General features: G+C 38.8%; 1 protein-coding gene across 1 annotated transcript in view; it reads left to right on the forward strand.

The window, feature by feature from the left end:
• Positions 1 to 10,170, forward strand: part of LOC136694208 (zinc finger protein 850-like) — a 112,030-nt gene extending 101,860 nt beyond the window's left edge. The window contains exon 7 of the mRNA XM_066667588.1: positions 7,879 to 10,170. Within this exon, the coding sequence (XP_066523685.1) occupies positions 7,879 to 9,251 (1,373 nt within the window). The 3' untranslated portion in view covers positions 9,252 to 10,170. The remainder of the gene's footprint in view (positions 1 to 7,878) is intronic.
• The last annotated feature ends 2,382 nt before the right edge of the window (positions 10,171 to 12,552 follow it).

The raw sequence follows: 12,552 nt of genomic DNA on the forward strand, positions 1-12,552 counted from the left end.
GAGGTGGATGGGCAGACAGACTATGCGGAGAAGTCCATCTCTCCTGTCCCCTTGAGGGAAGCGTTGAACAGCTCAATAGCCCTGGGGACAAATGACTTCCTCAGTCTGTCAGTTGAGCCTGGCAGTGAGCGAAGTCTCCAGCTGATCAAGCTCTTCTGCTTAGTTATGATACTGTGGAGTGGATGGCACTCATTGTCCAAGATGCTAATCAGTTTGTTCAGGGTCCTCTTGTTTGATATGGAAGTGATGCATTCCAGTTCAGCCCCCACCACAGAAGTCCACCACCATCTCCTTGGTCTTTGAAGTGTTCAGTTGGAGGTGGTTCAGTTTGCACCATTGCACAAAGACCTCCACCAGGCTCCTGTACTCCTCCTCCTGCTCGTTCCTGATACACCCCACAATCGCAGTATCATCAGAGAACTTCTGCATGTGGCACAACTCAGTGTTGTAGCAGAAGTCAGATGTGTTCACAGGGTGAACAGGACTGGTGAGAGCACAGTTCCCTGTGGAGCTCCTGTGCTGCAGATCATAGTGTCGGAGAGACAGTTCTTCAGTCTCACGTACTGTGGCCGCTCTAACAGATAATCTGTAATCCAGGTTACCAGGTGAGCGTCCACACCCATCTGTTGGAACTTGTCTCCCAGTCTGAGAGGTTGGATGGTGTTGAAAGCGCTTGAGAAATCAAAGAACATGATTCTCACAGCACTGTTCCCCTTGTCCAGGTGAGAATGTGTCCTGTGTAGGAGATCCTGGTATGCAAACTCTAGTGGGTCCAGTGCATGGCGTACCTGGGGTCTCAGTATGCATAAGACCAGTCTCTCCATTGTCTTCATCACATGTGATGTTAGAGCCACAGGCCTGTAGTCGTTAAATTCACTTGGGTGTGGCTTCTTAGGGACAGGGGTGAGACACGATGTCTTCCACAGTGTTGGAACTCGTCCGAGACGGAGACTCAGTTAAGCAGCCTACGGAGAGCAATTAAAACTCAGTATATATATATATATATATATATATAATGACTTTAGACTAAAATATATTAAACTCAAATGGAATAAAAGCAGACAAGTTTATAAAACACCCTATTCAACACTTTTTTTCTAAACAAGAAAATATTTCTTACACCTCACCCTGATAATCAATTTTCATGTGGAACAGACGATAAAATCACACTTCCTGCTGATTTGTTCATTAAAAGCAGTAATATACTGTAAGTTCTTTTGATCATTTGGCATGTCCCACAATGCATTGCTTAAAACAGTAAAATACTGTAAAACAGAATTACAGTACCTTACTGTTGAAAATTAATGTAAATTTACTGCAATTATTTACAGTGCACTCACTGTTACTCCTCACACAGCTCCGAAATGCCAGTCTTTTTTATACTCTGATAGCAGGCTCCAAAAATCCCTTTCCAAAGCTGACATTCTCTGTAGAAGTCCGTAACAATTCTGACAGCACATGTGTTGAACAAAATGATGAGGCATTTCACAAGTTTCTTCTACTGTAGCCTGTTGAAACTGTCCTGGTTCCTAGAGCAATCGCACTACTTTAAAAAGTATCAAAAGCAGAAAATATCCAGTTTTGGCTTCGTAGTGCTGCTGACTTGTGTATATTTAAAAGCTCAGATTCTCTATCACAGAAAAACAAGGAGGTTTAAAAAACATAAAAAGGAAAGAAATAAAAGATAGCAGAGCTAAGCAGCGAAGCGTCTGAACGGCAAGGGCGCAGGAAGAAATGGACCCATTACAAAAACAAACTAATCTGTTCTGCATTAAATGTCTGATCTGTGTTATGTTTCTGATGTTGAGTCATTGGTTCATTTATTCAAACACTTAACATATTACAGAATTAACATGCTGCTGTTTTTATTTGGAAACAAAACGTATTTATTTAATTAATAAATCATGATATAGGTTTATTTGGAACACACATGGGCCTACATAGTGGAACAGTACCAATTAAACGAAGACTTCTGAAAAGTTTCGTAAAATATCTGTATCTTATTCTAAAATGTACATGAACTAGTTCCTATGTTTTTAAATGAGAGGTTAATCTGGCATTTTCCAAACAGATATCCGTGGTAAATCAGGTCGCTATCTATTAAATAAACCTGAAAAACATATTCTGGTGAGGCTTAATGCGTACTCACACTACATGTGACACTTATAAGTCAAAGACATAGTAACAGCTGTGTAAGGACTTCTTTAACCAATCAAAACCAGTCCCTCCATTGATCAGTTCTGCAGATTGACCCTAACTTTAACTCAGTGTTTCAGCATCTGTTCAGTTGAGTTCTCATTTACTCTGTCATCACTCTTAGTTCTCTGTGTAATGAACATTGTAGACCCCATTCACCTGTAAAACAACATAAACTTCTCAGAGGACACAACAATAGTGGGCCTCATTTCAGATGGTGATGAGGGAGTCTGCAGGAATGAGGGGGAATGTCTAGGTCCTGGCTCTTCACACCTCTAGGACAAAGGAGATCACCGTGGACCATCAGAAGAACAAAGACAGACAGACCACCTCCCCCTCCACATCTTTGGAGAAGCAGTGTGGAGAGTGTGAAGTTCCTCTGTGTCAGTTAATCCAGGACTCTGTGATCTGAGTAAACATGGAGGCTCATAATAGGAAATAGTATCTTGAAGGTATTCAGGAGTGAGCCCATGTAGAGCTTTATATGTTAATAACAGAATTTTGTAATCGATGCGGAAATTAACAGGCAGCCAGTGAAGTGATGATAGAACTGGACTGATAAGTTCAAATTCTCTAGTTTTAGTGAAGACCCTGGCTGCAGCATTTTGATCTAGTTGAAGTTTTCTTAAATTTGTGCTGGTGCGTCCTGACAGTAGTGCATTGCAGTAGTCAAGCCTTGAAGTAATAAAGGCATGTACTAATGTTTCTGCATCCTGCAGGGATACGTCATTTCTAATCGTGGTGATGTTGTGAAGATGTAAAAAAGCTGTCCTAGTGATTACTGCCTATGTGCTGATCAAATGATAAATCTGGGTCAATTATGAAGCCAAGGTTTTTTGCTGCTGAACCAGGTTTAACTGTAAAGTCAGCAAGATTTAAAATTAAATCTGATAAATTATTTCTTGCCAACTTTGGACCCAAAAGCAGGACCTCTGTTTTGTTGCTGTGTAGAAGGAGGAAGTTACGCAACATCCAGCCTTTCACGTCTTTTACACAGTCCTCTATTTCCTTTAATCTATGTTTGTCATTGGGCTTGGCTGAAATATACATCTGCATCATCTGCATAGCAGTGAAAGTTAATGTCATTGTTTCTTATAACTGTGCCTAGCGGTAACATACATAATGTAAATAATAATGGTCCTAAAATAGAGCCTTTTGGAGTTCCAAATCTTAGTTCAGAATAATTGAAAGATAGATTGTTTACTTTTACAAACTGATAATGTTCCGTTAAGTAAGATTTGAACCATTGTCATCTAGGTATATATTGAGTAGGTTTTGTGCAATTAAATTATTGTTTTATATCTTTTAAATATGTTTACTCTTACTCACGATTGAGTCTGAGGTGAGTTAAGGTCATTTAAGGTAGAATGTAAATTATGAAGTACTGTTTATACCGTGTATACTGATTGTTCGTAGAACATATTATATTATATGATATATTTTGTTGAATATAATTATCTTCAATTGGTATTTGTTAACATTGTTTAACCAACGTTTGTGCACTTTGTGTAGACAAGGAAAATAAATGGTCCACCTTATTGTGATGAGTGGTGTCTTCAATACGATGTCAGAGCAAATCTTGAACAACACAATACACAACTAAAGCTCACGCCCTGTTGTTTTTGTGTATTTACAGAGTAAACCAGGAAAACAGTTGTCTGCATAATCCAGCCCACTCCCTGTTGCTTCCTTGTACTTACAGTGTAAGAAGCAGAGAACTGTGAGGAACTACATATTTCAGTCCACTCCCCATTGTTTCACTGTAGTTACACTGTAAGAAGGAGTGAACTGTGTGGAACTACATAATCCAGCCATTCTCTGTTGTTTCCCTGTATTAATGGTGTAAGAAGGAGAGAACAATAATTACTTTGTGGTTTCTATATAATTATTGAAAAAATAAAAAGTGTATAAAGCTTTGCATGTCTTATTATTGTGTTATATACATATATCATGGCTAAGACGTAGCTCATATGAAATTAGTTAATGGTCAGAGATTGCTGGTATAATATTAAGTTTGTCTATGTTAAGACCTAGTGTCAAAACTAAGTCTGAAGTGTGACTATAATAGTGTGTAGGCACTGTTACTTTTTGAGTAATACCATCAGAGTCTGGGATTGGAGTAAAAGCCTTTTCAGTGGGTCATCTTCCTTCTCAAAATGGATATTGAAATCTCCTACAATTATAACTTTATGATTGCACACAGCTAGGTTTGCAGCGAAATCACTGAATTCTTTTAGAAATTCTGAGTAGAGCCCTAGAGGTCTGTAAATGTTACATAATAAAAATGTCTTCTGTTTTGTCACCGGATTTGTCATAATGGTGGAGAGAAACTCAAAAGAAGTGAAGGTGTCACATTGTTTATGACTGATATCTAGAGTATTTTGGTAAATTACACATAATCCACCTCCTTTGCCTGATAATCTTGGGCTATGTTCATGATTACAGTCTAGAGGGGTGGCTCAGTTTAGTGCTGAATATTCATCTGATCTAAATCTAATCTGAGGTGTTGCTGCTGTCATCTGAATATAATTTAATATTGATTAGGTTGTTGAAACGAGCTGATTGAGTTTTTCTACCTTTACATTTAATTCGGGGCAAAGGCATAGTTTCAATCCAGATGAAACTAGGTGACGCCTCAAGGCAGTTTGCAGACGGTCGGTTTAGCCTGTCTGTCTGCGGCCTGGTCCCGGCTCTGGATTGTCAGCAGATGTTTATACTGACTCTGCTGACGTAGCATCAAGCTACTTGTTGAGGATCTAATTAAATTAATTGCTTGTTGAAAGCAATAACTTAGTGGTATTTAATACTATAAATGTGTATATTCATCATACTACATTTATCATAATAATCAAATCTAAAGTGTTCAGACTAAAGTAAATTATCCTACAGATTATAAAGAAATAAAGCAGCAGGTTAATAAAACATGTCAACTTTGCAACATTATTCAATGTGTAAGTAGATACCGCCATCTACTGGCTAAATGTTGTAACTTTAGTGAAAGGCCAAGATGTTTTAGAATAATGTCTGTACAGGAAAATCAAATAAACAAACAAATAAAAACCCAAGAACAAACAAACAAAAAAAATAAAACTCTGTAGACCTAAAAATATGCTGTCTGTACATGAAAAAAAAAAACTCTGCAGATGTAAAAACATGCTGTACACTGAAAAAAATTGTTCTGTAGACATAAAAGAAACACCTCTCAATACAACAACACACATACTTTTCGTCTGTACACGTTATATTTTTAGGTGTACAGGCGTTAGATTTAAGACGATTTTGGCCCCAAATGCATGCCATACACATGTTCTTTTCCTGCCCATTGATGGAGTAACCGCGTGACTGAAAACAACCTATTGGAATGATGCTCTGGGCTGAGGACTGTCTCTGTGGGCACTGTCCAATAAGAGAGCAGCTGTTATGATTTTCCAGCCAATCGTGTTAGAGTGTGTGTGTGTGTGTGTGTGTGTGTGTGTGTGAGAGGGCGGGTGTCGTGGAGCAGGGCGTGTTTGTGTGTGTGGGGGTGAGGGTGAGGGTGAAGCGAGGAGAGCTGTGTGTCGTATTGAAATCAAGACCTGTTTTCACTGAAGGTAAATATGCGTAAAGATGTGTTACACCCCGTTTATACCGTGTTTTACTGAAGATAAAGATGTGTTTAAGATATTTACACCCCGTTTATACCGTGTTTTACTGAAGATAAACGCGTTTAAGATATTTACACCCCGTTTATACCGTGTTTTACTGAAGATAAACGCGTTTAAGATATTTACACCCCGTTTATACTGTTTTACTGAAGATAAACGTGTTTAAGATATTTACACCCCGTTTATACCGTGTTTTACTGAAGATAAACGCGTTTAAGATATTTACACCCCGTTTATACCGTGTTTTACTGAAGATAAACGAGTTTAAGATATTTACACCTCGTTTATACCGTGTTTTACTGAAGATAAACGCGTTTAAGATATTTACACCCCGTTTATACCGTGTTTTACTGAAGATAAACGTGTTTAAGATATTTACACCCCGTTTATGCTGTTTTACTGAAGATAAACGCGTTTAAGATATTTACACCCCGTTTATACTGTTTTACTGAAGATAAACGTGTTTAAGATATTTACCCCCGTTTATACCGTGTTTTACTGAAGATAAACGCGTTTAAGATATTTACACCCCGTTTATACCGTGTTTTACTGAAGATAAACGAGTTTAAGATATTTACACCTCGTTTATACCGTGTTTTACTGAAGATAAACGCGTTTAAGATGTTTACACCCCGTTTATACCGTGTTTTACTGAAGATAAACGTGTTTAAGATATTTACACCACGTTTATACAGTGTTTTACTGAAGTTAAACGTTTAAGATATTTATACCCCGTTTATACGGTGTTTTACTGAAGATAAACGCGTTTAAGATATTTACACCCCGTTTATACCGTGTTTTACTGAAGATAAAGATGTGTTTAAGATATTTACACCCCGTTTATACCGTGTTTACCTGAAGATTAAGGCATTTAAGATATTAACACCCCGTTTGTATTGTTTTACTGAAGATAAACACTAGATAGCAAAAGTATGTTGAATCAATGTTTATTTTTTCATCATCTTAATAAGATAAATGTGTTTAAAATATTTATACCCTGTTTATACCTTGTTTTAATGAAGACAATATACCTGGGCAATTAATCGAAATTCACATTTAGAATTTCTAACCGACATAATCTTGTCTATATCAGTTATATTGACTATTTTTTGTATTCTGTTATGTCCCAACTGTGTGTTCATATTTTAACTGCCGCGCGATGGAGGATGCTAAAACTGTATTTCACTGTTCTAACACTGTTCTGAACATTGTTTTCTCATGGACAATAAAAGCTTTTCTATTCTATTATTCTATTCTAAAACCACACTACCAAGTCTTGTGTAGTCTTGTGATTCTGCTCCTATCTGCCACATGGACGCAACCTAAATGCCAAATCAGACCAAGCGACTCGACCAGCTAGTGTGTGGTTTTGGAGGTTCTGCATTTTGAGTATAAATAAGATGACACAGAACAAAGAGAATTTAAATGTAAACAATCTCTCAGCGATATTAGAAAAACAAAAAATTCCATATTTAATACTGGAGCATATTTACAGCACACTGAACAGCACACATCACTGAATTATGAGGGTCAACAAAACAAAATAAAATCAAAACAAAATCATTCATTAATCGCAACCGTGGTAAAATGTACAATTAATTGTGATATTGATTTGCACTTATATTGCCCAGCCCTAGATGTTGCTCTATTCCTGCACCATGAGTTGTCAACACTGACTTATTTTTTGCTGTGTGGAACTGACTACAAATTCAGGAGAATATTGGTCACCAACAGAGAGCCAGGGGAATTTAACGAATTTATCTTTGTTTATTGTCTTCCAGGACAGAAGACCATCTCTTTGGATACATTCTCTGGCTCCTGTTATTCACGACAGTTCCAGAGTTTTTCCACAGGTGCATCAAGAAACATTTCCAAGTGGAATATAACACAATGTTGAGATCAGGAGGGATTACATGTGAGGATATGGAGGACAGAAGCTCCAGTTCTCAGGAAACATCATTGGGCACTCCCCACACTCACACATCCAACAGGAAATCTCAGACAAGTGAAAACAAATGGAAAACTTATGATTGTGGAGAGTGTGGGAGGAGTTTTACTAAACGGAGTAGTCTCCAAAGACACCAGCACATTCACACAGGAGAGAAACCGTATCACTGTTCACAGTGTGGGAAGAGTTTTACTGTACAGAGTAGTCTCAAAGCACACCAGCGCATTCACACAGGAGAGAAACCATATCACTGTTCAGAGTGTGGGAGGAGTTTTACTCAGCAGAGTAATCTCCAAAGACACCAGCGCATTCACACAGGAGAGAAACCGTATCACTGTTCACAGTGTGGGAAGAGTTTTACTGTACAGAGTAGTCTCAAAGCACACCAGCGCATTCACACAGGAGAGAAACCATATCACTGTTCAGAGTGTGGGATGAGTTTTACTCAACAGGGTAGTCTCCAAAAACACCAGCGCATTCACACAGGAGAGAAACCTTATTACTGTTCAGAGTGTGGGAAGAGTTTTACTGAACAGGGTAGTCTCAAAGCACACCAGCGCATTCACACAGGAGAGAAACCGTATCACTGTTCAGAGTGTGGGATGAGTTTTACTCAACAGGGTAGTCTCCAAAAACACCAGCGCATTCACACAGGAGAGAAACCTTATTACTGTTCAGAGTGTGGGAAGAGTTTTACTGAACAGGGTAGTCTCAAAGCACACCAGCGCATTCACACAGGAGAGAAACCGTATCACTGTTCAGAGTGTGGGAAGAGTTTTACTGTACAGGGTCATCTCCAAAGACACCAGCGCATTCACACAGGAGAGAAACCGTATCACTGTTCAGAGTGTGGGATGAGTTTTACTGTACAGGGTACTCTCCAAAAACATCAGCGCATTCACACAGGAGAGAAACCGTATCACTGTTCAGAGTGTGGGAAGAGTTTTACTGTACAGGGTAGTTTCAAAAGACACCAGCGCATTCACACAGGAGAGAAACCGTATCACTGCTCAGAGTGTGGGAAGAGTTTTACTGAACAGAGTCATCTCCAAAGACACCAGCGCATTCACACAGGAGAGAAACCGTATCACTGTTCAGAGTGTGGGAAGAGTTTTACTCAACAGGGTACTCTCCAAAAACATCAGCGCATTCACACAGGAGAGAAACCGTATCACTGTTCAGAGTGTGGGAAGAGTTTTACTGAACAGGGTAGTCTCCAAAAACACCAGCGCATTCACACAGGAGAGAAACCGTATCACTGTTCAGAGTGTGGGAAGAGTTTTACTGAACAGGGTAGTCTCCAAAGACACCAGCGCATTCACACAGGAGAGAAACCCTATCACTGTTCAGAGTGTGGGAGGAGTTTTAGTCGTCAGAGGTCTGTCCGGAAACATCACTGCGTTCACCCAGAACCAGAAAGGTTAGCACTGAGTGAGGAACTACCTTCAGAGATTGGGATTTAATTACTGTGTTGGGTCACATTTAATGTGAAATTATCCTTAAAGCTGAATTGTGTAGTGCTTGGGAATTTGGAGATGTGTGATTGAACTGTGTGATACCAGATGCCATGGACTGTTTATGGAACTTTATTTTTATTTTCAAGTTGTGATCTCAGAATTAATTATTACAGGTCCTATTTACCCTCTCATTCACACTGTCATTGTTATTCTTCACTGTGCTCCAAATAGAGACAATACAACTCCGTATTGAGCTTCTACTGCCCGTCTGCCTCCCATCATCACCATTCCTCCCTATTTCTGGGGCTGGACTGTATACCCTTGGAAGGGGAAAGATCAGTGTTGATGGAGCTATTAGTCTCATGGAGCACAGGAGTCACGGGGCTGTGCTACCAGGACCTCAGCACACATCCAGACAGACTGTTTTCCTCATTCTGATCGCCATGAAGGACATGCCTGCTTATCACTGCAGCAAGACAAGTGTGCTGTGGAAAAGCATTTATTATAACTAAGTTCAAAACCAGTTGAATTATAATGATTTGGTCCATTTTCATATTGTATCTAAGTCTATAGTAGAGTCACTCAGGTGATATTACAGTGTCCTGAGTACAAACATAATAATGTGTATCTAGCTCTAAAGATTACCATCCTATGATCATCTGATGACTCTCTGGACTCTCACTGAAAATGAACAAGAAGGATGGTATTCCCAGAATCCTCAGCGGTATCACATGACCACCTCCACATATATGAGATCTTTTCACTGTTCCAAATCTTCTGAATATCAATCATCCCTGTTTCTCCTTCATGCTCATTAGACAGAGTATTTAAATACAGTGTTGGTTAAGATTGTTTAAGAGTATTGCATTATCTGTGCATTCAGTGCTTTATCTATTGTTTCTATTTTTCTCTCTTTGGATTTGCCCTTTGGATCTGTTTGTGTTTTTGGCTTGACTTCAGACTTTTGTTTATGCTTTTGGTTTGCCCTCTGTAGGATAATAAACTGTTTTTTAATCCACAAGCGTCACTCGAGTTATCTTTTGATATCATGACAAAATATTCTTTTTTAAATTTACTTTTTAAAGTTCGCAAGGACACAGCTTGCTTGTTTGCTACTTTATTTCTTTATTGATTGTGTGGATATTCACAAGCATCACCGTACTCTCTTTTGTAGACAATAGACATTTTAATGAAAATCATGAAATTAAATGTTTTTAAATTAGAAAGTAAGGAATTGGATATAAATATAAGTAATAATGTTGTAGATACCACAGTGAATGAAATCATATTTCTGAGGCTTTTTCAAAGGTCAAAAAATGAAAATTGACACAGGGCTTCCACTTGTTGAAATACCACAAAGTATAATTTTCATAGAGCATGGGTTTGGGAGTGGATCAGGAGCTCCATAGCGCCCCCAAGTGCAGACAATTGTCCGGATGAATCTTATCAAATATTTTATCATTGATCTCATCACCAAACAAATATAACTGAGTTTTATCATAAAGCAGGTCTACTGGAGTTAGGACAATTCAGGATATGCCTGTCTCATTGTCTCTATAGTGCCACATATGTTTAAACACATATGACACCTTTGTAATGCTGAAAAACTCATAGAAATTTACAGACTCATCATTATTAGCACATACAGGTGTTGGTCATAAAATTAGAATATCATGAAAAAGTTGATTTATTTCAGTAATTCCATTCAAAAAGTGAAACTTATATTCATTCAGTGCACACAGACTGATATTTCAAGTGTTTATTTGTTTTAATTTGATGATTATAACTGACAACTAATGAAAACACCAAATTCAGTATCTCAGAATATTAGAATATTACTTAAGACCAATACAAAAAATGGATTTTTAGAAATGCTGGACAACTGCAAAGCATGAACATGAAAACTATGAGCTTGTACAGCACTCAATACTTAGTTGGGGCTCCTTTTGCCTGAATTACTGCAGCAATGTGGCGTGGCGTGGCATGGAGTTGATCAGTCTGTGGCACTGCTCAGGTGTTATGAGAGCCCAGGTTGCTCTGATAGTGGCCTTCAGCATTTTTGGGTCTGGTGTATTGCATCTTCACTATACCCTATAGATTTTCTATGGGGTTAAGGTCAGGCGAGTTTGCTCGCCAATTAAGAACAGGGATACCATGGTCCTTAAACCAGGTACTGGTAGATTTGGCACTGTGTGCAGGTGCCAAGTCCTGTTGGAAAATGAAATCTCCATCTCCATAAAGTTGGTCGGAAACATGAAGTGCTCTAAAACTTCCTGGTAGATGGAACTCAGAAAGCACAGTAAACCAACGCCAGCAGATGATATGGCTCCCGAAACCATCACTGACTGTGGAAACTTTACACTGGACCTCAAGCAACATGGATTCTGTGCCTCTCCTCTCTTCCTCCAGACTCTGGGACCTTGATTTCCAAAGGAAATGCAAAATTTACTTTCATCAGAGAACATAACTTTGGACCACTCAGCAGCAGTCCAGTCCTTTTTGTCTTTAGCCCAGGGGCAAAATGCTTCTGACAATGTCTCTTGTTCAAGAGTGGCTCAACACAAAGAATGCGACCCATGAAACCCAAGTCTTGCATACATCTGTGCGTGGTGGTTCTTGAACAACTGACTCCAGCTGCAGTACAGTCTTTGTGAATCTCTCCCACATTTGTGAATGGGTTTTGTTTCACAGTCCTCTCCAAAGTGTGGTTATCCCTATTGCTTGTACACTTTTTTTCTACCACATCTTTTCCTTCCCTTTGCCTCTCTATTAATGAGCTTGGACACAGAGCTCTGTGAACAGCCAGCCCCTTTACAATGATCGTTTGTGTCTAGACCTGCTTGTGTAAGGTTTCAGTGGTCATCTTTGGGACAACTGTCAATTCAGCAGTCTTCCCCATGAGTGTGTAGCCTACGGAACTTGACTGAGAAACCTTTTAAAGGCCTTTGCAGGTGTTTTGAGTTAATTAGCTGATTAGTGTGTGGCACCAGGTGTCTTCAATATTGAACCTTTTCACAATTTTCTAATTTTCTGAGATACTGAATTTGGGGTTTTCATTAGTTGTCAGTTATAATCATCAAATTAATAAACACTTGAAATATATCAGTCTCTGTGTGAGTGTAATATACAAGTTTCACTTTTTGAATGGAATTACTGTAATGAATACACTTTTTCATGATATTCTAATTTTAAGAGTAGCACCTGTATAGCAATGACAGAGGCTCTATTACCGGTCAGTGAAGCATCACAATAATAAACCTCAGGTGTTTTGTATGTAGTTATGTGCTTTTCCATTGCAGGGGTCTGG

Source organism: Hoplias malabaricus, chromosome 4 (genome assembly GCF_029633855.1).
Source record: "Hoplias malabaricus isolate fHopMal1 chromosome 4, fHopMal1.hap1, whole genome shotgun sequence".
Taxonomy (NCBI): Eukaryota; Metazoa; Chordata; class Actinopteri; order Characiformes; family Erythrinidae; genus Hoplias; species Hoplias malabaricus.